This window comes from Schistocerca americana, chromosome 1, assembly GCF_021461395.2.
Source record: "Schistocerca americana isolate TAMUIC-IGC-003095 chromosome 1, iqSchAmer2.1, whole genome shotgun sequence".
NCBI lineage: Eukaryota > Metazoa > Arthropoda > Insecta > Orthoptera > Acrididae > Schistocerca > Schistocerca americana.
In genome coordinates this window covers 699,183,363-699,211,107 of record NC_060119.1, presented here as the reverse complement: position 1 = coordinate 699,211,107, position 27,745 = coordinate 699,183,363, and the positions used below count along the sequence as shown (strand labels likewise).

The 27,745-nt window shown below is 40.6% G+C and overlaps 1 protein-coding gene and 2 non-coding genes across 4 annotated transcripts in view; 2 read left to right on the top strand and 1 right to left on the bottom strand.

The window, feature by feature from the left end:
- The first annotated feature begins 205 nt into the window (after positions 1-205).
- LOC124544910 overlaps positions 206-27,745 on the top strand; it is a 177,710-nt gene continuing 150,170 nt past the window's right edge. For both annotated transcript variants that reach the window (XM_047123657.1, XM_047123650.1), the window contains exons 1-2: positions 206-421; positions 10,168-10,322. In XM_047123657.1, coding sequence (XP_046979613.1) covers positions 302-421; positions 10,168-10,322 — 275 coding nt within the window. In that variant the 5' untranslated portion in view covers positions 206-301. The remainder of the gene's footprint in view (positions 422-10,167; positions 10,323-27,745) is intronic.
- Positions 3,597-3,671, bottom strand: Trnat-ugu. Its single transcript has one exon. It is a non-coding gene; the product is annotated as a tRNA-Thr (tRNA).
- Trnat-ugu lies at positions 4,072-4,146 on the top strand. The gene has a single exon. It is a non-coding gene; the product is annotated as a tRNA-Thr (tRNA).

The window sequence follows — 27,745 nt, the reverse complement described above, 5'->3', positions numbered from 1 at the left end:
CATCTGAAATATGCGCAAAATTCTGGTCCCCTCACAGCAACTTGACTATGCACGTCCGATGATACGTGAGCGGACAAAACGTAGCGTGTGGAGTAGTCAATCATCTTGGCAACAGTAGTTTCGATACTCGAAGTGTGTTCTCTCTCCTTCTACGCTGGTTGCCTGTGTAGTGTATTTGTTGTGGTCGAAGTGCATTGGGTGTGTTCGAATTCTTAGCGGGACTTGTGATTTCGTTTTTTAATCGTTGTTTATGTTTATGTCTACGTTTTTTCGTACGACTTGGCTCACATAATGAATCATAATGGTTTCTAAATGTGTGAACAGAACTCTCTTTTTGTATCGGGATGGTGTGCGCCTACATCGTATGAAATTCTACATTTACGAATGTGCTGAAAGGGATGCTTTAAAAGCAATGATACAGGTGTGTGCAGAACAAAACACTTATATAAATTGGCAATTTTGAAATACTGAAGTATTCATTATTACTAATCGTGTTTGATGTGTGTATTGAAACACATATTTCACATATGTTGTTAGAGTTGTCACGAAAGTGTTTTTTACCGTCTACAATATATGTCTACACAAAATTTTGATTGTAAAGTAAAAGCCTAGAATTGATGAGTCGGCGACTAAAAAATGTTACTCTTTCAATAAGTTAACACTGATTGAGACTCGTCAGCTAGCGGTCAGTTTCTCTTGTAAACAATGCTGACTTAATTATGTCAGCATTATTTGTCTTTAAAATTTAAAAAAAGAACTGTAAGAATAGTCATGTCCCCTGGGAGGGAATCATGCTCACAGTATAAATCTTTATCGCATTGTTTGCTATTTAAATTGGCAAGAATGGGATATTCAGTACACCCATTTTGAGAATAAATGATCAAACTAGCAGTCTTAAAATTGTTATACTCAATTTCTTGTGTACCACCCTCGTGATTTCTGCTGATGTTAACCCAAAAGCACTAGCACAACTACCGTGGTTTGTTATTATTACAAATTTCTCTTCTCCATGCATGACACTATTTAAAGTAGTGCTAACTTACTTTGTATTATTATTTGTTTTAATTACAGACTCTCTTTCTCTGCCTGTGTGTGTGTGTGTGTGTGTGTGTGTGTGTGTGTGTGTGTGTGTGTGTGTTTATTCCATTTAGTAATTTTTAAACATCCAAACAGAAAGGAGACACCTGTTGTTATGAATTTTTAAATAGGCCTAGTGTTTTTTTTTTTTTGTCTTTACTTTTCTCCATATCATCATATGCCGTTACCTCTGTCAACTCGCATCCATGCTGGTCCTGGATGTTTTCTAATATCATCATAAACTATATTTCATTATCACCTCTCTCTTATATTCCCTCTTGGACTTCAGCAAAGAACTTTCTTGGGCGATCTACTCTATTTGTCTAGCAATGTGTCCTACTGGTCTCCATTTCATTTTCATTAGGGGACTACAGTTATAATTACATATTGGACTCTATTGTGTTTACTGGCCAATTTGTTTGTTTTCCTTTCGTGCATTGTGAGATAACATGCATCTTGTAATTCATTGCTTGTAGCTTTTAGTTTTTTTGAAAGACATTATAGTAAAAGCAGGCTAAGTGCCTCACTGTCATGATTCAAAACTGACAACACAGACTAATTGCAAACTTTCTATTTCAAACACATTGGAGCTAAAGTTTTGGAAATCCTGTTTTATTTTCCAAAAGCACTCCATGTTTTTACTCCATTATTAAATTTATTTTGGTGTGTATCTTATGCTTCTTAACTGCCTAAGATACAAAAAAATTCTTTCCATGTTTTCATTGCCTATTCCACTAATTTTCTTATTAACTTTTTCTCATTTCTTCTGTACTCGTGATATGTTATTGTTGTGGTTTGATTGTAATTTATTTGTAGATTTACTTGCAATCTTTTCTTGCACATTGCTCCATTTGTAGTTGAAATTTATGTTATCTAGATGTAAGCAATACAGTATCATCATCAAAGCAGAGGTCGTTAGGGTCTGTTCCATTAACATGTATTCTTTCTTCATTTTCCCAATTAAAATATCTGTCAACTTCCCTTAGAACTGACAAGACTAATTTAATGGGTATTTGCATGTCTTGGCTGTATCAGTAATTTATTTGTCCAAGCGTCATTTTACAATGATGTTGGAACTGTCACCTTAATAATAATAATAAAAGGGCAGGACAAGACAGGTGGTTGGCCGTGTCCTCGTTGAAGGAACTACCCCAACACCTGCCCGAAATGTTTGAGGTAAGTCAAAGTCAGGATGGTCAGACAGGGGTCATTCCATGCCAAAACGCACAATAATTCAAGGATTGGTAGCTCTCTGTCTCAGATTTTCACAAAACTTTGCACATCTGCTTATAATTATAACATAGGAACTTCTGCAAAATCTTTTTGGTCTGAGACTACGACTTTATTTTATATTGAATTGTAAATGTAGTGATATTCTGATAACTGGGCTCTGCAAGAATGTCAATGCAAAATGGCACTTATCTACATAAATGCCCATAACGAGGGTGTTTACGAAGCTTTTGATGCGGAATTTTTTCCAGACATTAACTAAGACATATAGTTAACAGATACCCAGTTATTGAAGCAATAAAGTTACAAAGAAAATTTTTAAAAAATGTTAATGTATGTCAATTTTTGACTTCAGAAAAATTGTGAGGATGTGGAAAAACGTTTATATCACATTTCTCCAATGAGCTGGGAACCTGATTTTGGCCTTTAATAATCCCCTAGATTGTAAGCTTTTTAATAAAATAAAAATTTTAATGGGTCTTCTGCTAGTTGACACACACATCTGAAACCAAAATATCTTTTGTTGTGTGGAAAAGGGTCATCTTAAGTAAGTTCATCCACTCCCTGCCTCAGATGCAAGGGCATCAAATTCATTCTAGCCAGGCCAGTTCACTTTAAGTGTGAAAAATTTATTTCCTTTCATTTGACTAATTCAGTTATTTTTTAAAGACTGTAATCTATGTGATTTATGTGTTCAGCAAATCACCTGCTCACACTAGTAAAAAGGTGTTCTTAGACAGTAGTAGCTTCTTTCAAACCTTTATAGATATGAAAGAAATGTAACAATTGTGAAAATTCGTTGATGAGAATAACTGGCATGCAACAATTAGTTTATTTGGCCTCAGTTTCTCTTTTGTCTTTCTGTGAGAAAGTTTGTATATGTTTGTGATGTGGCTGTTTCATTCCACTTGTATAAACTATGTTTTAAGTGAATTAGTGCTCAGTTAATTTCAGTGGAAAACGTGAATTCATACAATGTTGAAAAACTACTAAAAACACCATGTCATTTGATAACCTATACCTTAGTCAAAACTCTACAAAAAGTAGAAGAGCCAAGTGAAGATGAACAAGATTTGATATTGATGTGATCCAATATATGCTTTCCACAAGATCAAGAAAGTGTTACTGTATGTGGACGTCACAGATAAAGTTTTTGAAAGTCGTCAAGGAACTTGTGATCCTTTCAAAAAACACAGACAAATAGTTAAAAGAGCGAAATGATAATTCAATGGACACCCTAGCTGCAACCAGGCGTTGATATACTTCATTGGGGACATGTTGAAAATGTGTGCCCCGACCGGGACTTGAACCTGGGATCTCCTGCTTACATGGCAGACGCTCTACCCATCTGAGCCACCGAGGGCACAAAGAATAGTGCTCCTGCAGGGAGCCCATCATACTCAATACTCGTGGCAGATTAATCTACCAAGTCCCGTACGAGTTCAGTTGCAGCTAGGGTGTCCATTTAATTATCATTTCATTCTAGCAAAGCTGCATGGTAATCTACGGTAACTGTTCTTTCAGGAACAGATACTACATATATAGTTAAAATATGGCTTCCCAGCCATTGACCTTCTTGTGCGAACACACACGGTATGCCCGAACTCGTACGGGACTTGGTAGATTAATCTGCCATGACTAATGAGTATGATGGGCAAACATCTATTAGGCGCACTACGAATGTAGTGGTGTGGACATGTTGGGAATGTGCGTCTCACGGGGAGCGTGCAAGGGATAAGTCCCTGCAGGTGCACTATTCTCTGTGCCCTCGGTGGCTCAGATGGATAGAGCGTCTGCCATGTAAGCAGGAGATCCCGAGTTCGAGTCCCGGTCGGGGCACACATTTTCAACAAGTCCCCAATGAAGTAACCGAGCGAGGTGGCACAGTGGTTAGACACTGGACTCGCATTCGGGAGGACGACAGTTCAATCCCGCGTCCGGCCATCCTGATTTAGGTTTTCCGTGATTTTCCTAAATCGCTCCAAGCAAATTCCGGGATGGTTCCGTTGAAAGGGCACGGCCGACTTCCTTCCCCATCCTTCCCTAATCCGATGAGACTGATGACCTCGCTGTCTGGTCTCCTTCCCCAAACAACCCAACCCAGCCCCCAATTAAGTATATCAACACCTGGTTGCAGCTAGGGTGTCCATTTAATTATCATTCTATTCTAGCAAAGTTGCATGGTCATCTATGGTAACTGTTCTTTCGGGAACAGATACTACCGTCATATATAGTTAAAAGATCCTTAAGGTCAGTTTGCTTGTCTTTATCTAAATCATTAAGTGTTAGAAGAATCTATGTAAAAGCAGGCCAAAAACTGTGCACAACACATGGTAAGATTTGTGAAGAGAAAACTGACATCAGTGATAGAAATGAAAGTGATGCAGATGACCCGGAGGAGACATTTCACGAATTAGTACTAAAAAGTCAAAGTATTGAGCACGCAAAGAAAACTTTACATGATTTGGAGTGCTTTTTCTTAAAACTTCACTGCATTCCTAAACACAGCAAGGCTTCATTTGACAAAAAGAAGCTAGGAAAAGTGAAGCGTATTTGGGAAGGAAAAGTGTGCCAGGCATTTGATTGCAGTATTGAAGATTCTGACCTTAGAGAAGAAAAATTTGATGATGAAATTGTCAAGAAAGCCGAAGATTGTGATGCCATGATATTGTTAATAAAATCCAAGTGCCTAGTGTAAGAGTACCTGAAAAATTCAAAAACTTTAGCTCCATCCTCTTGGTCAAGAGGAAACATAGTGTCAGAATTCAATGTTAGTGTGTATGTGGTTTGACAAGCAAGGAATCTGAAAACAGAAATGGGCGTTTTATGAATTCCTAAACCTAAAAGAATTTTGTTAAAGTCTTAAAGACTGTCACTGATTTCTACCAAAGTGATGAATATACTTGAATGTTACCAGAAGCAAAAGACAAAGTTAGAATTCAGAAGAATGTGTATATGCTAAAAAGACTCATTCTTTGCAACTTAAGAGAACTGTACTCTTGTTTTAAATGGGAGAAATTAAACGTTAACATTGGTCTTCTAAATTTTGTTTCCTAACACTGAAGTGGCGTATTTTATCTGGTGCCACCGGCACTCATTCAGTGTTTGTCTGTGTGTTATCCACCAAAATGTAAAACTGCTTTTGGATGCAGAACACATTGAAGAAACATGCAAAGAACTTATAAAATTTCTTGTATGTGACTCTGAGAACTGTGACTGTGATGCTTAATCATTGTGATAATTGTTCCAGTCATGACAAACTGTCAGAATTATTAAAACAGAAATTAGTTTACAAAGATGCTGACAACGAAATTGAGTTTAGCCAGTGGATAAACACAGATAATCGGGCAGAATTCGTAAAGCAATCTGCAACTGTTGATGAATACACGGACAAGTTGGTAACAAAATTATAGGCACTTAAAGCACATTCATTTATATCCAAGTGTCAGTTAAAATATTTGGACAACATGGTTGTGGAATAACAGCAATTAGTATAAATTAACTTAGTATTAAGAAAACAGTCTTAATCATTTTTTTGTTTATTTTGTGCCAACCGGTTTCAGCCCATCGCAGGGGCCATCTTCAGGGCGAACATATGGTTGACTGCTGGTGGCGTCACTTCTACCAGGGTGTGGCAGGAGACTGTCACACCTCCTGCCACACCTTGGTAGATGTGATACCACCAGCAGTCAACCATATGTTCACTCTGAAGGTGGCCCCTGCGATGGGCTGAAACACAGTCTGTGTCGCCTGGCTACCAAGAGCTGTTGCATAGCGATTTGATTCATGACTCCAGTTATATGGCTTCTTCCGTATATAGCGATTTTTCGACTATGACATGTGGGGCCTGAAGATGGCATCAATGTAATGCCGAAACTGGTAGCGCATAAGAAGTTCATAAAATAAATTTCTACAATACATACAGCTGTTGGTAAATTATTGAATCAAGACTATTAATATTGTCTGCAATATCATTCATATACAACATGAGCAGCAGTGGTCCCATCGCAAAATACTGCATCTATCTGACAGCCTTCATCCAAAGCTTTCAGTGTGTCATGTGAGATAAGTGTGAGTTGGGTTTCACATGATCATTGTTTTTGGAATCCATGCTGGTTGGCACAGAGGAAGTCATTCTCTTCAAAATGCATCATTATGTTTGAGCTCAGAATATGTTCTAAGATTTTACAAGTGGATGTCTGGGGTACTGGACGGTAGTGTTGCGAATCACTTCTACTACCCTTTTTGTATGTGAGTGTTACCTGGGCTTTCTTCCAGCAACTTCTTTACTTGTGAGATCTATGATAGATCATAGTTAGGAAAAGGGTGAACTCAGACTCAAATTCAGTACAGAATCTCATAGGGATTCCTTTAGACCCTGGAGCGTTGCTCAGTTTTAATGAGTTCAGCTGTTTCTCAATATCACTGACACTATTAGTGATTTCACTCATCCTTTCAGTGATACGAGGATTAAATTGGGGCAATACTCCTGTGTTTTCCTTTGAAAAGGAACATTTAAAAACAGTCAAGCATTTCTGCTTTTGTTTTGCTACCCACAATTTCAGTTTGTGTATCATTCTCTAGGGACTGGACACTAATTTTGGTGCCACTAACAGTCTTTACATACAACCAGAATTTCTTTGGGCTCTGTGAAAGATCACTTGACAATATTCTGCTATGGTAGTTATTGCAGCCTTCATGCATTGCTCTATTGGCATTCAAATGTGTTTCGTTCAGCCTATGTCTACCTACAGCGCTACACTTTGCTTTACACCTATTATGCAGTAATCTCTGTTTCTTTAGAAGTTTCTTTACAGCAACTGTGTATCATGGAGGTTCCCTCCCATTATGAACTGTTCTACTGGATACATGTCTATTCAGTGCGTGGTCAGCAATTCGCCTGAACTTGAGCTATAGTTCCTCTACATGCTCTTGCTGCCCTGTGCTGAAATTTTCAAGTTCCTCATTGAGATATGACACTACAGATTTTTTTGTATGGCTGACTGAACTTGTATATCTTTCTACTTGTTTTAGTTGCCCTTTGTTCTTTGGTAATCATTGTTGCCCCAACCGCACCATGATCACTGATAGTCAGTTTTGATGTTGTGGACATCCTCAAAGAGGTCAGGTCTATTTGATGCCATTAGATGCAATATAGTTCCATCATGAGGGGTTTCAAACTATCTGTTCTAGGTAGTTTTCGCATGTTCACCACTAACAAAACTGTAATTTTCTCAATTGATTGTTGGATGATTTAAATCTCTACCTATGATTGCAGCATGTTTGGGGAACTTGCTTACAAGCGAACTGAGGTTTTCTCTGAAGTTTTTTGTTACATCAAGAGATGAGTCTGGTGGGTGAAAGAAGGATCCAGTTATAGTTTTATGACCAACCCTGATCTTGAGTCTTGCCTGAACAGTATCACAGGCAGCCTCAATTTCTATCTCAGTGGATTTTAGATTCATGGTGTAATGGGACAAATACACTGCCTCCATTTCCCCATCAGCTTATCCTTTCAATATACACTTTAATTTTGCTCAGAAATCTCACTGTTATCAATCTCAGGTTTCTACCAACTTTCTGTACCTAGTGTTATGTGAGCTTCAACACTTTTTAGGGGCATTTCGAACTGTGGTACTTTGTTGCAAATGCTTTGGCAGTTCACCACTGGGATATTAATACCTTCACTTACGGGGGCCATTTCTCTCCATATTAGTCTTACACTTCTGGGTTTCCTACTGCTATCATTATCTGGATTGGATGGAGACTTGCGTAATCTAAAAAATCCTTGTGTGTATGCCACACACAGTCAGATACCTTGGTAGCAGCGTCTGATGTATAGTACACACCTGACCCATTTTGGGGCACCCTAAAGTTCTTAACCTAAAACCCAAGTCCAGGAGCTCGCAGCCTACCTTGTCACAGAACTTTCAAATACAGGTAAAGTTATTTTTAATTTAGAACGCCTGTCCAGAAGTAATGGAGCCACACACTTTTTATTTATTTAATGATTGGTGATTAACATGTATGTTCACTCTCACAGTTAGTAGAACACTTTTCTTGCATAGGAAGTATATTTTAATTACCCAACTTTTCAGAATACCTTAGAGAGTGTTGAAAAAGCAAAAGTGTAGCAGTCTCTGCTTAAACAACAGGCTACAAATGATACTTAAACAGGGTGGATCCTCACCATCTTTTGTAAATGCATTCAGTGTTAGCCACAATTCTTCTGGGCTCTCATTTCATCCTATAAATAGTTCGATAGTGATCCTTCCAGTTTGATCAAACACAAACAGTCTCTTATCTTTCCTGACGGCTTATTTGCCTTTGGTGACCATCGATTCTCTAATAGCATCGTGGTCACTAATCCCTTTCTCAGTGGTGATACTCTCAGAAAGATTGGGTATATTTATAACTAGGTCTAAAATATCTTTTCTACCTGTTTTCAGTATGATTATCATAAAGCTGTGTGTGGGTGGAGGAGGGGACTGTGGACCAGAATATTCACAATTTTTGGTATTTGGCAACTAGATCATACAGTTGTCCACAATTTTTCTTTCCTTTGTAATGTCATCCACATCTATAACTACCCACAAAGCTGAGGCTGTCATTTTGATTTAGATGTAGTGGATTCAAAATAGCTGTGTTGCTTATTGTCACAATAAAGCAGTCTTGAATACGGTGTGAGTTTGCTTCTTGTGGCAATGCCTAATAAAGCAGTGATAACAATTGCTGACAATTGCTTTAAATGTAAATAAACCTGTTCATTTTGTAGTAGAAAGAAATAAAATGAATAATTGTCCTCAGACTTAATATTCTTCCAAAATGTAAGACAATACTGTTTCAAGCAGATAAAATACCACAGAGGATTTGAAAAATGAAACATAGCCTGGTATTTAATGCTATTTATTTGTTTGGGTCATGTAGGTGACTGAAGAAGAGAACATTTGTATGGTGGTGGTGGTAATGTAGGATCAAAAAAATTCTTTAAATAACATAGAAGGTGAATTTTGGTGTAGGATTTTTTCTGTTCTATCTGATTAACTCATTTACACACAGAACAGAGAAAAATGTAGTAATAATTTTTGGAGTACACCGATGGAGAATTTTGTGGCTGTGTAGCATTAGCTTGAAATGAAAATTATACAGTAGTTTATTTTAAGTTAGTGCCTCACCCTCTTGTGTTAGATAGCTGAGTGTTGTCATTGTTTCGCACCATCCCATGTCTTAACGAATTATTGTGCAACAACTGTAAGGATGTGATAGATCCTTGTGGAAACATGGTTCAAATCACCATCATGTCAAAGAAATATAAACAGAGTTGGATAACACTGGATCCTGTTTCAAAATTGGCATGTGTTGCCTTATTGACAGTGCTCGTTACGAATTTGAGGGTATGCCATGTCATGAAGTACTAATCTGTATTGAAATTAGTAATAAAGACAGAAAAGGAAATCTGAATATCCAGTGGTGGTAAACAACAAGTGATCTATCCATATTTATAGAAACAAAAGAGAAGCACCTCGCCCTTGGGGGAGCTAGGCAACCCATTGCAGAACTTCAATCTTATGAGCCAAATATCCCAGTAGACTGGGGATGGGGCAAAGAGAATCCTAATGGAAATACTAGAGAGGGATTTTCCAGTTCCGTCATTTACCTGGCGACCAAGGGAGACTACTTGAAAACCTCAGTCGAAATGACTCTATAAGTCCTGCTCAGATGCTGCACCTGCCCCTCGCAATGCCCCTCCCCCCCTTCCCCACACACAAAAAAAATGGTGTCATGTTAAATGTGTGTGTGCTTTTCATAATATCTTCACTGTTTTGGGATCTTTCTGTTTGATGGTAATTGTTTTTTCAGGAGAGGTGTGGAATTGTGGTAGAAACAAAAGGGGAACATGTTGTTTGTTTCGCAAGGCAATGTCAAGATTTAGAGGATGGTGGTGAGCTATTTTCTACAGAATACATAAAACAATGTTGTGAAAACAACGTACTTTTGGATTTGAAGAAATTCAGGTAAGTGATTTAAAGATAGGTACATGATACTGATGACAACTGAATTTAGACTTTTGCATTTTTTAATATTTACTACTTGTTTCCATGTATAAATTAAATAGCCTTGATTGCAAACAATGGAAAATCCAGGATGGAATGTAACAATATTATGAGAAGGTAAGTTGCTACTCACAATATACCAGAGATGCTGAGTCGCAGATAGGCACAACAAAAAGACTCTTGCAATTATAGCTTTTGGCCATTAAGGCCTTTGTCAACAATAGACACGCATACGGACATGCTCACACAAATGCAACTCACACACACGACTGCAGTCTCATTCAATTGAAACCAGTTTTCGTGTGTGTGTTTGTGTGTGTGTGTGTGTGTGTGTGTGTGTGTGTGTGTGTGGCTATTGTTGACGAAGGCCTTAATGACTGCAAGCTATAATTGTGAGAGTCTTTTTGTTGTGCCTATCTGTGACTCAGCATCTCCACTATACGGTGAGTAGCAACTTTCCTTCTCATAATATAGTCTTGATTGCAATGTACTGTAGTTACAACTAGATGATAACCAGTTTCAGTTGACTAGCGACTATCCTCAGATCATGCTTACATTGTAAATAGTACCTAAGTATAACTTTAACCCCATCATTGCTAAGTATAACTTATCAGTATTGAAAGGGTGGTCAAAGCATGACTCTTACTGTATAAAACCAGTAGGAGACTTATTTGCATGTGTCATGAAATTTGTGAATTTTCTATATGCTTACTGATTTCAGGGAAAATAAAGATTTTTTTTGTTCTCCTGCTATATGTAGCAGAAATACAATTGACTTTTGTGTAAATACAGTCTTTATTGTTGACCATCTACATTCATTTGTAGATTTTATTCATTCATTCATTGTGTTCCATAAATACGATCATGGGGAACCTCTAGGTTGGTGGACTCAGTCAAGCTGTGCATTAAGGGGGATAAAAATCCGAAAATGTGAAATTTTTTTTTTTTTCCCTTCCACATTTTCAGGTTTTTATCTCATTGTAAAATTTGCAATTTTCCGAATAAAATGATACATATATCACTTATAAACTCACATGGGAAGTATTTTATTTTATTTTTTAAAATATAATCTACACCGGTTGAAAATGTTAAAATTTTTATGTGCATTACTTCAAGATGTAATACAATCGCTAATTTTTTTTTTATATATATAGAAGGCTGTGGGTTGCTGTGTTATAAAGTTTAAATTGCGTGTTTGTATTAGTAGCACTGTAAGAAACAGTATCGTATCATTTCGTAGTATAAACACGTGTTGTATGTCGAAGTGCTAACGTTTTTCCGAGGAAAAGTGACGAATAGATTAGTAAATCTCTCAAAAAGTAAAGTATGATGCCAAAACGAAGTGTTTTTAAGAAATGTGGGTTTCATGGTAATAGATTTTTGAATAAAGGGAAACATTGTGTTCAACATGTGGCATGCAAAGTTACAGACAATGAAATACAGGCAAACTCGTCAGTATCTAGAGAAACACCCATTAGTGCTTCGAAGATTAAAATAAAATGTTGTGATGCACAGTTTTTCAAAACGGAAGTGATGTAAATGGTAGGTTAGGTTATATTCTGATAGATTTACACATCCTAACAAGGATGTTAGGTGAATGTGTGTGTTGTAAAATATGTGGAGGACCAGTTAGTTTACTTGAAGACAGTGAGGTATCAAACGGACTAGCCAGGAAACTTACCATTAATTGTGCCAGTTGTAAATATACTCATTCATTTTGGAATTCTGATAAGTGTAAAGATAAGTATTTTGAAGTAAATGTTAGGTGGTTTTATGGATTGAGAGCTTTTGGCAAAGGACACGCTGCAGCAGAAACAATGTGTGCCGAGATGAATATGCCACACCCACCTTGTAAAATCGACAAGTATGCAGGGCTTATTGGAGCTGCTGTGGAATCTGTTGCATGTGAGTCAATGAAGGATGCTGCAAACGAAGCTGTTGAAATAAATGATGGTATGTCTGACGTACTAGTAGCGTTTGATGGCACTTGGGAGAAGCCCAGCTACAATTCTAAGAATTCTGTTGTACGATGACCAGTGTGGAAACTAGAAAGGTAATAGGTTTCCAGATTTTAACTAAACATTGTTATAAGTGTAAATCAGCGAATGAAGAAGGGCATATCTGTGACAGAAATTATGAAGGAACAAGGGGTGGTAGGGAGGCCTCTGCAGCTATTGAAATTTTTAGTTGATCTGTGAACGAAAGGGGAGTTTTTTTACACTAAATTCTTAGGTGATGGAGACACAAAAGCATATAACAGTGTAATAGCTGCTCAGCCTTTTGGTTAGAAGATTATCACAAAACTGGAATGTGTTGGTCATGTCTAGAAGGGGATGGGCACCAGGTTGAGGAAGTTGAAACAAAGTTTGAGAGACAAGAAACTTTATGGTGGTAAAACCGTAAGAGGCAGGCTGACAGGCAAAGTGATCGATGAACTACAGCAGGATTATGGGATGGCCATTAGATATAATACTGGTGATTTGTTGAAAATGGAGCAGGTGGTATGGGCTACCTTCTTCCACAGACTGTCAACTGATGAAAAACAAGTACACCACCTTTGCCCTCCTGGACCTGATTCATGGTGCAATTACCACAATGCCCAGTACTCAAACAGTTCATACAGCTATAAACATTCCATCCCAGCAGCAGTCATGGATATTCTAAAACCGATTTACAGAGACCTGACAAATCCGGAATTACTGAAGAAGTGGTCAGACTCAAAATCCCAATGAGTCGTTCAATAATCTTATATGGACTCGCTTACCAAAAAATGTTTTTGTTGGAATGAAAACACTAAAGTGGGAGGTCAGTGATGTTGTTATTGCTTTTAATGATGGCAACATTGGTAGGGTGAAAGTGCTACAGCATATGGGAATTAATCCTGGAGCAAACTGCATCAGAGAACTTGAACAGATGGACAAGGTTCACATTGATAAAGCAGAGTATGCAGTATAGTTGGCCATTGAGTCCAGAAAGAAGAAAAGAAGAAAAAACTGTTGTATATTTCCGTAAATCTCAGAAACCACTTCGAGTAGAATATTCAGATTTTGAGGGAGTAATAACATACATATCCTGAGTGTACTGAACTAAAAGAAGATCATAATGTTATGTATAATTAAAATTATTTAGGACAATGTACAAAAAAGTACACAAAATTTTAACTGTATAATTAAAAAATTGTGTTTCTGAAAGCAGTGGCTGAAATGCAATTATTGTAGTTCAGTAAACTCAGAACATACAGTTTAATGGCCTATAAAAGTTTCATGTCAATGGCCCTGAAATACAGGGAAGCTAAGTCACTAAATTTAACATCGTCGGGATAGGGCATTCCAACTCCCCTTAACAAAGTGAAGCAGCTACATTAACTACTGTTAGACTACTTTAAGTTGTTCATTATCGCTCAAAGCTCCATTTCTAGCTTCATGTATTATGTGACCACATTGCTATTTAATAAAGAACAATAGTTATATCTTTCTTACAAGAACAGAGGCTAATTTACATGGACATTTGCTACATATCACACACATAGAGATCATAAAAGTTCTAGACTCTACATAATCAGATAACTTGTAGGCTTGGCTTTTAAAAAAATGTTTTTTTATTTTATTTTGAATTGATAAGGATTCTCAATTTGTGTCTGAGGGGAGTTCATCGAAAATAATAGCTCCAAAATTCTGAACCTAGGTAAGGAGTCAAAGACTACATAGCAATTACTTGTCTGTCTTGCATTACATTGGAGTAAATTAGAGTTCAACTGAAACTATTTTTTCAATATTAGCAACAAATACCATTGAATTGGGAAGCTAGTTTGAGTATTCCAGTGTCTTTGGAGAGACCATTCCACTGCATTATTTACTTTACTCAGTTTACTACTTGCTTTTACTGAATTATTATTGTTGTCCAGTTGGAACCTAATGAACCCTCAGAGACAGTATTTTTGAAACTAATGTCAATTGATGTTGTGAACAATGTCTACAGAAGTAAATCTACTCCATTTTTAATTGGCTGATGGCTAATTCACAGCACAATCCATACTCGTGCATTTGACAATGGTGTGACACTGCAAAAAGAAAGGAAGGCCCTGCACTTCATTTGTTACTGTTATCTTCGTTGACAGTAGAGAGGATAAATGGAATTTTTTTTTTTTTTTTTTCTTTTTTTTTTTTTTTTTTTTTTTTTTTTTTTTTTTTTTTTTTTTGCATATGTATGGCATTGTAAAGCTGTGTTGTATGTATTTAGTTCAAGTAGCTAAACTGATATAGCCTGTTGCTGAAAAGTTCTTTCTTTTTGGGTCATTTATTGTTAACTGAATGGTATCCAAACTTGCGAGGATTTATAAGAAGATTGTTCCTTCTTTATTGGCAGTTTCAAAACAGAGGACTCAATTCAAATGTGTTGTACTTCTGTTGAATGCCATCCACCTGAAGAATATTCTAAAAGTACAATCACAAATGGGAATGAGGAAAGAGAATGCTGTGTGGTGTGGTATGATCAGCAGTTAAAGAAATATGGTACAACTGATGCCATTTTTACAAGAAACTGTGTGGTATTGCATGAGGAATTCATTATGATCCTCATGCGGGTTCCGGGGGTTAGAATAGGTCTGCGGTATTCCTGCCAGTCGTAAGAGGTGACTAAAAGGAGTTTCAAACGTTCGGCCTATATGTGATGGTCCCCTCTCGGGTTTGACCTCCATCTTTCCAAATTCTTCCGCAGAGCGAGCCAATTGGGGAAGAGCACCTTACATGGTGCATTGAGACCTCTAGCCAGCTTTATCGTCATCGCATTGCCGCCCCACTCATTCTCCATCTCTTGGGCGAGGATGCGTTCCTGAGTGCAATTTCCACTATGCACTGTGCAGTGTTGCTTTTTGCAGAGGCGACGACCATGGACTTTATTGCACCTAGCATCCATCACGGTAGCCAGTCCGTTGTGGTGGGGCTGCCATGTACCCTGTTGGTTGTAGCCCCCTGACAACACAGGGATCGCTCTACTGATGCCTGCGCCATTAACTCCCCACGTATGCCAAGGAGTAGATGCCTATCTCCCTGGTGCATCAGGACTCCCGGCAATGGCCATCCTGCCAGGTGGCCCTTGCTGTGGCTGGGTGGCGCCGTGGGGAGGACCCTTGGTCGGAGTAGGTGGCATATAGGGTGGATGACATGCATTGAAGCGTGGCACATCTTCTCTTGCTGGTGGCCAGCCACCAGCAGTCTCTAAGCGTTCGAGGGCTCACTTTAAAGCTAATGTGTATGACCCCAAATTGTTCCCCTCCCTGGCCACACCATGGCAGGAATGAAAGGCTATGAATGACAGCGAAACGTATTTTCTTTTTTAAATTTGCATCTGTTTAAGAATGTATGACAATGCTTGCGTTGGGTGATGAAGACTTGCATGACAGAATTTGGTCGACGGCAGATGATGCAGCTGTGTTGTGAGATGCGGGGAGTGGTGGTGCAAGGTGCGGCGATCAGCTGTTGGTGCTAGGAGTGGCGCACTGTGGTGTACTACGTCTTCCACCAGAGCGTATAAGTGTGGGTTCCGGAAGGGGCGATGCACAGATCACAAGGGAGGGGGAAGAGGGTTGACACTTTCGAATCACTTCACACGCATACTTTGTTTCTTACACTTAAAAAAGGGCCATGCCTTTTCTTTTGGGTGTACTTTACTTATTTACTATTGCTTTCTACTCACTACTATTTCCTACCGGACTACTACAGTATGGGGGCAGCAAGGAACACTCTTGCTCCCATTGGACAACTTAAGCATGGTATTCCCCATGAGGCTGCTGTTCAGGGACAGCAGGAGGGGGTGACCTAAGTTGTGCAAAAAGTCCTTTTCTAAATGCTACCCATAGTGATAAACCAATTAGGATAATTATTAAAGGGGTACATACAGAACTAGGAATAACTACATGACTGAGATACTGGTGGTGGTGCCACTTGATGATGTGCGTGGTGGCACGGTCTAGCATAATCTGCCCTAACTCTTTGTTTACCAGGTCAGTTAAAGACTGGACCAGCTGGGAATGTGAGTGATTGGGGAGAGATGGCCAATTGTCAAGTGACGGTAGTACCATCGGTTGCTCTGGTAAATACCACAAGAGAGGGGGAAGTTGCACATTATGGGTGTAAGAAAAGTGTGCAAGCACTTCCTTGGTAGGGGTAGTGACATCACAGTGAGAGCTATTAAATAGTAAACCGCTACTGTTGAGTAGCACATGGTAGGATTGGGTTCCTCGAAAGTATTCATAACATACGATAGTGGCTGTTACTGGGTGGGGTACAGTGTGGAAAATACTATTGCCTATAGCAACGAACTAATCTCGTTAGCTCCAGCTGATAGTTATGTTATGAAAGGGAAGTATTGCAGTGGATGAAAAAGTAGTAAGTAATTACCTGAGGCTGTAGTTGCAGGTGAAAAGTCGAAGGTTAACAGACTCGTGTGCACTATGTCACTCAACTATGACATAAATCATATGAAAATTAGACTTAATTACGGCAGACAAGACAAAGAATAGGGAGAGAAGTAGTAGCGTTCGGGGCATGACTGGTTTATCGCAAGGCAACAGCTGTGCCAGTCCATGTGTTTGCACCATGGTCTGCTTATAGAAAGCGTTCAGTGGTAACATAACATAGAATTTAAACGACTCCAAAACTTTGTATCAATTGGAAACTTTCTGCATGTAAAATGAATCATGGCTAACGGTTCTGCTCTGACCTTTGGGGTGGCACCATAAAACAGATTATTTAACATCACTTACCACAACACACACAGGAACTCTTGCCTGTTCACAAATAACCTCAATAAAACAACATATTACATATCCTCATATCAACAAAACTTTGCTGCCCTCTGGGGTATAACAGCTGGAAGTCATCTATCCTCTCTTATCAACTTACAGGGGTAGAACAAATCAATTCTCTTTCATAGCTTTGTGCATTGAGTTAACCAGTCAAGGAACTATCGCTTACAAAAAACGGAAGGCATGGACAGAAAAAGAATAAATGGTCAGGAAAGATTCCAAAGAACTGCAGGTGTATCAGTAGCAATGGGGTAGCGAGGGAATGAGGGGGTCGTGCTGGAAAGAGGCTTACTTATTATCTTGATCGGCATTTGTGCAAAAATGTGGGGTTGCAATAATCAATGCCTGCAATTGATGCGTAGGTGGAATTCGCAGTATTTAGTGGTTTTGTAAGTGATTTGCTGAATTGGAAGCTTTAGTAATGGATGTTGTGGCTTAGGAGGAAAAGGAATTTGACCAACGGGAAAAATCATGTTGCGTTAATGCAGAGTTTTTCTGGGTATAATCGTGGACAGCTGTCCGCGATCACGACGCCAGGGTAGCGCGATGTATGGGCCATTTATGCCGAGTGGCCCACCCATGGCGAACTGGAAGGGTGCTGATGTTAAAAAATAAGGAATTGGATATAATCAGGAACAAGTTCAAGTAACAGGTTTCAGAGTAAGAATGATTCAGCGGTGATATATCCACTAGTCGTAGGGTTTTTCTTCCCCCTCCCTCTGGGGGGGGGGGGGGGGGGGAGGCAATACGTCTCAGTAGCATTGGCTACTGACCAGGGTGGAGACTAAGCCGAGCCTTGTGAAATGTCAATGAAGTATAGATCAAAGAGATAGGTAGCCGATCAGTTTATGAAAGTGAAAACTGAAAGAATAAACCAGTCAGCTGGGCACTCTGTGGGCACTAATCACATCATGGAAGGCACACGGGCCTGGAGGAGGGAGGCACAAAGTAATGGTTGAGGTTGGAATGAATAGACGAGTGACTGAGAGCAATGGTAGTAACCCAGTGCAATGCATGGGCAAGGAAGACATGGGGGGATTACATCTCGAACTACTGCGACATTGTACCATAAAACTTTTATTCATTAGTGTGAAAATCTCGTGCTAACTATATTTCTAACAAGATGACACGTTATTGCGCTTGGGAGATGACGTCACGTCCTGGGTGCTAATCAACAACTATCTAGTGCTTATTTCAGTGGGTGCTTCAGTCTTGTTATATCATGGGTGTGTTTGTTTGAATAAACAAAAAGGTGTCTCACACTCTCTGAACGCTGGGCGGGCCACTGTATCCAAATAGTAGCAGTGTCTTTCCGTGCTTGCTCATAACATCTTTACTTCATCAATAAATTACTTCATAAGAAGTAGGGTGAACAACAACAAAACCTGTATTTGTCTGGGTGAACTTTTAAATGTGCAACACACACATGGAGTGCTAACTACTATTCTTCTTTTACGTGGGTGAAATTTAATTACTTCTGTCCTGCCACAAAATCTATCTCACTTACCTCTCTACAGCGAGAGGGTAGCGCACTTCTTCTCAACTTCAGGGGCGCATTCAATTCTTCTCTATTGGGTATTTTATATAACTCAGGTGCTTCACTCTCCTCTGAACACACCAATCCGGCTCTGGGCACAAACATGGTGCATAATAGGATTCCAGAATCACTAACTCATAAAGTCGTGTATCACGACTGAAGGGGAATCTAATGTAATGGGAGTGTTGCTGCAGTGCAACATATCTAAAATCCAGAGCTGTGGAGGGCCTTTACCTACTGGAGTCATAAATATAAAATACAAGTGCATATTACACAACACCAATGGCATAAATTAAAAAAAAAATACATGCATGAAATAACGTATATGATATAGCAATGGTGTCAAATGATTGTCAAATGCTTAAACCTAACATAAAACCATAAGGGGAGAAAAATGCAAGTTATTTGGTACCAATTATTAATCAGCTATCAACTGGTAACGCACAGTGGGTCGGACATCGCTCAACGCCTCTAATCATACAAAAGGCACCTAACACTGAGTGGTAAAATAATTTATCAAACTCGGTACTTGTAGGCTGGTAGTGTTATAAAACTGGCAAGAGGCAGAAGCGGACAGAGGCAGGTTTCAAGTTAGTGCTGAGATTGCAGAGCAGCAGTGCGACGAGTGGAGCACTGAGATAGCGGAAGAGCTGTGCGGCGCGTGTAACGCTGAGCTAGCTGGGCAGCGGCGCATATTTTGAGTGAGCAATGCCTTGGGGCGTTGGAACGAACCATTCACAAAACGCAGTCCACTTAAATTAGTAGTATTAGAGTGGATTTAGTAATTGTTGTAAAGAGTATTCCAACTCCATTCACGAATGAATCGATAAATATGAGTTAATGGGCCGTGATGGGCACATAAAAGTGAAGCCATTTACGAATTTGGAAAAGGACCAGGTAGTTGGTTATTAATGTGTGTCAAACTAGACAGGAAGTGGTAGGGTGATACTGTACTATGAGGGAGGCTCGGAAATGCAAAGTGCCACCAAACTAAATGGCCATGTGCTTCATTATTGTGATGCTTTTCCGTTTCGCATTCCATCAGCTGGAGGTCGCTTGCTTCTAAACTCCCCTCGGAGTTACAGTCTGATCAGTGTACACGTTAAGGGCTTAGGTGTGCAAATAAATTTACGGGTGGGTTTCCAAGTGGTTGAAGTGACCCAGGCATTGAGACGGAAGGCTGTAAGAAATCACAGTTAAAATAGATATTGTGTAAAAAATATGGGACCTTTCTTTGTTAAGTCTAGTGGGACGGCGCAGGTTGGGGAACGACGGGGGGGGGGGGGGGGTAACTGCAGTGTCAGGTGATTGAAATGACTCTGCCCCACACAAAAAGGCCACCGTATGTGCAACTCCTGGTTGACAGCTGACTCTGACAGGCAGAGTGCACGTGTTTGCAACTTCGCGGTATCAGGGTTCAAATGGGAAAATTACTTCATGCAATCACTTCTTCATACAATATTCTTATTTAGTGTTAACTGTATTGGTACTGAACATAGACCTGCTGTCCGACCACTAAGTGTGTCATAACACATAAATAACATAAATAAAAATAACATAAGTAAAATAATGGTTAGAACTACGAATTAATTAGGCCAGGCCACCATTGCAGAATAGGCTGGGTGGGTAGAGTTCTGTTAATCTCCTTCAGAGAGGGAGGCCAGGGTGACATCATAGTTATCATAGCATGGGAGCATAAAATACATATTGTATGTGTAGAATGTTCGTCTGCAAAGGAAAATAATAAGGTGGTTACTTGAGCCTTGTTACTTTTTCTTTTGACTGATATAACTGTAAGTAAGTAGTAGTACCTGGGTGTTTAGTCCCTGGATCTAAGGGCATATGGGTGTTTAGATCTCAGAACGTATCTAGGGCGAGCTGGGGGTGGTGGAACTTTCCGTTTTCTCCACTTCACAGGGCAAACAGAACCTGCTGGAGGTCTGACACTTGTCTTAGAAGGTGTGTGTGTGTGGAGGGGGGGGGGGGGGGGGGGGGGCGAGCACAGTTTCTGAATAGCGTTTTAGCCTATCAAAATGGACGATCACTTTGTGGTTGCACAGTTGTAATTCTGCATTGACAGGAGAGGTGAGCCAAATAATTGAATATGGTCTGTCATTCAGAGGGGTAAGTTTCTTCACTCTTCCTTTCTTTACACTAGGTTTTTTTAGTAAAACCAAATCACCAGGATTATAGGGGTGGGAAGGGGGGGGGGGATGGCATTTTTATTGCTTCTTTCTATGTGCTTCCTGGTTGCCTTGCGGTTGTTCCCTTGTACCTTCTTCCAAATGGCCTTAAGGCAGTGGGCTAGTCCCTTAATGGCTGTGTGATTGATTCCTGCAGGTAATTTATTGATCTCAAAGAGGGATTCCATAGGGCGGCCAAACACTATCTCATAAGGGGTATGTTCAGTGGCTTTGTGGAAACGGCTATTGCACACACTTTCCACATATGGTATGTATCTGTGCTGGTCACTGTGAGTTGAGTTGATGTAATAGGAAAACATTTGTGTCACAGTGTGATGGACACGTTCAATGCGGCCATTTGCGTGATGATGAAAAGGGGTGGGCTCTCCATTTTTTAATTCTCAGCAATTTGCAAACTTGGACAAATAAATTGGACATAAAATTGGTTCTTTGATCAGTTATTATGGCTTCAGGGCTTCCAAAAAGGAAGGACAAGATTATCTACAAAAGCTCGTGCTACAGTTTCAGCTGACATGTCAGTAATGGGTATCAAAATAAGATGTCAGGAAAAGTGATCAATAATAGATAGACTATATTTACTTCCTTCTGTACTTACAGGAAGTGGCTCGATTATGTCCAAAGCTACGAACTGAAAGGGTTTTGATGCGTCAGGAAGAGGTTGTAAGGGAATTTTGATTCGTGGGGGTGGTGCTCTTTGGGCACATGGTAGGCAGTTTTTTCATATACTTGGCAACATCTCACCATCTGTTGTCCCACCAATACTTTATGGAAATGTGGGCGTTTGTGGTTCGTCCACTATGGCAAGCTTGGATGCTGTTGTGGCACTGGGCAATAATTCTTGATTGCAAGTCTTCATGTACTACTATATGCTTACCCAGCGGGAGTCTTGCAGTGTAGAATTCCATCCTCTGTAACAAAATCCGGATGGGAGCATTACTGCCAGCATTTTACATCATTTTCCTGGGAGTCTTTTAATTCGTCAATTAGCAAATCGTCTGTTTGAGCTACTCTCATTTTTCTACTAAGGACGTCAGCATTCCGGTGCAATCTTCCAGCTTTGTGTTGCACTTGGTAGTCATACTCACTCAGTTTCAGGGCCCAGTGGGTGAGACAGCTGCTAGGGTCTTTTAAACTTAATAGCCACTGAAGTGCTACATGATCTGTTACTATTGTAAACTTTCTACCGTAAAGATAGCATCTGGCTTTACTCCATCAGCACTAATAATATGCCCTAGGTACTGTACTTGACTCTCAGCAAAGAACATTTCTCTATCTTTAAACTTAGATTAGCACTTCTTAGTCTAGACAAAACATTTCTTAACCTGGTAACATGAATCGTTGGAAAGTGGCTGGCATGTTGCGCAGCCCGAATGACATTCTCAGAATTTCATATAGACCGGAGGGAACTACAAACGCTGTCCAGTGGTGCAATCGGTATTTGGTGGTACTCATTCTTCATATCAAGGGTTGTGAAGTATTTGCAATTTCCTAACCTGTCCAGTGTTTTGTTGATATGGGGGAGAGGGTAAGTGTCAGGAGTGGTTACCTTAGTTACTGCTCTCATATCATCGCAAAGACGGTAGGTCTTCTCTCCATTGATTGATTTCTTGGGGACCACAACGAGTGGGGATGACCTGGGACTGACGGAGGGTTGTATTATCCCTGCCTCTAGCTGCTGTTGGATAGTTTCCTCCACAACCGGCTGAAGGTGATACAGTGTTCTATATGGTTTCTGCGCAATGGGCCTTGCATCTCTGGTGGAAATTTCATGGTAAACAAGGTCAGTAGCCAGCAAATAACGCCTTTCCTCGAATAACCAGTAGTGTTCTTCCTAGACGGTACAATTTGTTTTGGTCAGCACAGGCAGATGGGCTAACTTATCATTAAATTTGTCTTTGAGCACAGAAGCAATATGACGTATGTTATGTTCCAGAAGCCGGTGTTTATGGTTAGATTTTGGCTTCTCTTGTATAGGGTGGCTTTCTTCAATCTCGTGGCCACTAGCTATAATGGTGCCACTAGGAATCTCTACCTCCTTTGCTCCAAAATTGTCCAAACAGATGGGAACAAAAAATTTCTTCCCCTGCACTTCTGCTGTTGTTAAACCGCATTTAACATGGACCTGTAATGTCAAGGACATCAGAATGAGATTTTCACTCTACAGCGGAGTGTGCGCTGATATGAAACTTCCTGGCAGATTAAAACTGTGTGCCGGACCCAGACTCGAACTCGGGACCTTTGCCTTTCGCGGGCAAGTGCTCTATCATCTGAGCTACCCAAGCATGACTCACGCCCCATCCTCACAGCTTTACTTCCGCCAGTACCTTGTCTCCTACCTTCCAAACTTTACAGAAGCTCTCCTGTGAACCTTGCAGAACTAGCACTCCTGAAAGAAAGGATATTGCGGAGACATGACTTCACCACAGCCTGGGTCCGGCACACAGGGGCAGGTGGGGATGTGAATGGGATGCGCCCAGCTGACCTAATGGGAACTGATTTCATGACAATGTTGGGATTGCTAATTGAAATAATTAAAAATAAAAACCAGTGTCTTTCGATAATGAGTCTTGGCACTTTGCTTTAGAGGGGTCACCAGCGAAGGAATTATTTGTGTTTCCCTCTGTATATGCCTAAGTAGTGTACTATTTGAGGAAGATGACAAATGATGGAGGATGCGGGAAGAGCCATGGCCAGCTGGTTCTGAGATATTATTACTAAAGCTAACATCTACAGTAAAATTCAAGGAGTTAATACCTCCTAACAAAGGAGGGTCCTCGCTTGGAGTGGAGTCACTGGACAGGGCGGACCATGAATGGCTTACAGCTTTTGTTCAGCATCATCTAGTGGTGCAGGAAAACATGCTGTGGTGCAGGAAAACATGCTTTGGTGCAGGAAAACCTTCTGTGATGCAGGAATCCTGCTTCAGTGGCCCACTTGGCGGCAAAGGACGGTGCCAAAATGGTCGAGGGTGGAGTAGTAATAAACCTGCGTGGAACTCCTGGGGCACCCTGCACTACGCTGCACTATTTACACTTCACTGTTTGGAGTATTCCAATTGCTGATACTGGGAGGAAGAATGAGGCATCCAGCATCTGGCTTTGTTCACACATAGTCAATTGAAGCACCTCGAGAGGGGACAGCCCATGAAGGTGTCTTGGAAAAATGCGGTAGCACTCCACTATTTAAACAAACCCCAACAGAACCATGACACTGAACATGGGGTAAGAATCTGCTGTTTTTCATACTCCAGCAAAATGTGGCAGATGATGCAAGCCATGGGGCGATGTCCAGGCGAGCTGCCAAGAGCGTGGGTGGGAGATGTTGCCTCTTTGGAGCAGTTTGGCGTGTGTGGCATCCGGAAGGCGTGGCTGTCTAAGCTCTCCCTCCGGCAGAAGTCACTTGTGAGGTTGATGGGGGACTAGTTTCCAGTCTGCACATCCCGTCATCTGTTGCCACAGATGGAGGCAGTGGTAGGAGTCGCCACAGCCAGAAGCTGAAGCTGGAGCAGTGAAACCACAGCAACACAAGATGAAGGACCTGAAGCTAGTCCACCATATTATCAATTAGTGTGGAATGTCACTTTGTACAAAAGTATAATGGCAAAGGTCTGAATCTAACAAGTACATTGGCAAAATCTACTGCAGAAGACCTAACAGGTCATAGAATTTAATGTTAATTATCTCGTAACTTAATTAGCTTCACATAAATTGAAATATATCACTCAAAAGTTGGAATGCCAATCTTTCACGTGAATAATGCCACAAAGTCCATAAATATACCAGGTGTACCGGTATGAAATGAGCGTTTTTTTTGTGAAAATGAAACACTAATTTTGAATTGAAAAGTAAAAACATTTTATTCAGCATACTGACCATTGCTTTCTATACATTTTGACCACCTTTCTGGCAATTTGTGGACACTACGCCAATAGAAATGTTCGTCTTTTGAAGCAAATCAATCAGACACCCAATTTTCGACTTCTTCCTAAGAATTGAAGTGTTCCTCAGCCAATGCGTGTCCCATTGATGAAAACAAATGGTAGTCGGAAGGGGCCAAGTCTGGTGAATACGGTGGGTAGGGTAGCAGCTCCCAGCCAAGTGTTTTAATTGTATCCTGAACCAGTTTTGCTTTGTGTGCAGGTGCTTTGTCGTGTAAAAAATTGCTTTGCCATGTCTTCTGGCCCATTCTGGTCTTTTTTCGATCAATGTATACTTCAAATTGATCATTTGTTGTCTGTAGCGATTAGTATTCACAGTTTCACCGGCTTTTAGAAGCTCATGGTACACCACACCTTTTTGATCCCACCAAACACAGACCATTGTCTTCTTGCTGAATCAATCTGGTTTTGCAGTCAGTGTTGATGGTTGTCCCGGTTTAACCCATCATTTTTCTCATTTAGGATTCTTAAAATAAATCCATTTTTCATCGCCAGTAACAATTCAATGCAAAATTGATTTTCTTTCATGTCTTTGAAGCAAAATTTGACAAATGGTTTTTCGGTTTTCCATTTGTCTTTCATTCAATTCATGTGGCACCCATTTTGCACACTTTTGGATCTTTCCCATACCTTTCAAACAGTCAGAAATTGTTTGTTGTGCAACATTTAGCATTGCTGCTATTTGCTTCTGACTCAAAGTATCATCTTCAGTGTCGGTGTCGTCGTAACTGCCGTCTGCGTCACGTCTGCTGTGCAGCGAGCTACGTTAATTTAAGTATTAACTGTATTTTTCGTACTTGCCACTTCTTCTTCCATGTGTTTTTGCTTTTAGGAAGCTTTAATTGTCGAGTGCTAGTAATAGTGTTCCATAGATTTCGTGTTTGTTTTGAATACAGTCAGAGAGAGTCCCTTTAGTCAGCCACAGTGCCAGTAGTGGTAGTGTTTGTTTTGAATACAGTCCAGTCATATTGTATGATGGTTTTGAACTTTGTCCACTGATCCTCAACACTATCTGTACTTGAGACAAAACTTTTATGTTGAGCCATCAGGTACTCTGAAATCTGCTTTTTGTCACTTTTGCTAAACAGAAAAATCTTCCTACCTTTTTTAATATTTCTATTTACGGCAGAAATCATTGATGCAGTAACCGCTTTATGATCGCTGATTCCCTGTTCTGCGTTAACTGTTTCAAATAGTTCGGGTCTGTTTGTCACCAGAAGGTCTAATATGTTATCGCCACGAGTCGGTTCTCTGTTTAACTGCTCAAGGTAGTTTTCAGATAAAGCACTTAAAAAAATTTCACTGCATTCTTTGTCCCTGCCACCCATTATGAACGTTTGAGTCTCCCAATCTATATCCGGCAAATTAAAATCTCCACCCAGAACTATAACATGGTGGGGAAATCTATTCAAAATATTTTCCAAATTATCCTTCAGGTGCTCAGCCACAACAGCTGCTGAGCCAGGTGGCCTATAGAGACATCCAATTACCATGTCTGAGCCTGCTTTAACTGTGACCTTCACCCAAATTATTTCACATTTTGGATCTCCGTCAATTTTCTTTGATACTATTGCACTTCTTATCGCTATAAACATGCCTCCCCCTTCACTGTCCAGCCTGTCTCTGCAGTATACATTCCAATCTGAGTTTAGAATGTCATTACTGTTTATGTGGGCATTGTGACCGTTTATTAATGAGAGCAGTTCTGGGACCTTTCTATAGATGCTCCTGCAGTTTACTATTAGCAGATTAATATTGTTATTCCCTGTTGGATTTTGCCTACTCCTACCTTGCCGCGTCTCAGGAGGCGTCTCGTCGGGCCTAGGGAGGGAATTCTCTAACCTAATAAACCCACATGTGCACTCCACGCGTACTCTGCTACCCTTGTAGCCGCTTTCTGCGTGTAGTGCATGCCTGACCTATTCAGGGGGACCCTACATTTCTCCACCTGATAGCGGAGGTCAAGAAATTTGCACCCCAGATTTCCGCAGAATCGTCTGTGCCTCTGGTTTAAGCCTTCCACTCGGCTCCAAACCAGAGGACTGCGATCGGTTCTGGGAACGATACTACAAATAGTTAGCTCAGATTCCACCTCGCGAGCGAGGCTTTCCGCCTTCAACAACTCTGCCAACCACCATTATCAACTGAGGATGACCTCTGAACCCAGACGGCAGGAGTCATTGGTGCTGACATGTGCAACAATTTGCAGTTGGGTGCACCCAGTACTCTCTATCGCCGCGGGCAGGGCCTCCTCCACATCTCGGATGAGACCCCCCGGCAAGCAGACAGGGTAAACACTGGCCTTCTTCCCCGACCTTTTCGCTATTCCCTAAGGGGCTCCATCACCTGCCTAATGTTGGAGCTCCCAATAACTAATAAACCCCTCCTCCCCATGTGCCTGCTCGGACCTTGCTGAAGAAGTAGCCACATGTCCACTCACAGGCAAAGCGTGCGATGCCACACGGCCGGCCTCCACACTGACCCTCCGCCTCGTGCGCCGCTGAGCCCACCACTCCCCTTGGGGAGAGGGTGGCCCAACCGCGCCCGGTACCCGCGAAGATGTCTCGACAGCAGGGACAGTGGGTGAAGCATGTAACACCTGGGGTGTACCGTGCGATGCACCAGACTCCCCACTGCTGCTACACTCCGAGGCAGCAGCCTGTAGATGGCTGACCACGGCCATCAACACATTCAGCTGTTCGCAAACAATGGCCAGCTCCTCCTGCGCCCGTACACAGCAGTCACACATCCTATCCATCCTAAGAAATCAATTTACTGTAGAGAGTTAATCAACTTTTAACTAGACTGCTAATTCACTAAAGGCGGCTGATAGTTGACTGAACTGTGGTTACTAGACACTTCTTGTAGAAAACAATGAAAATAGCACTAGGTAGAGAAGTA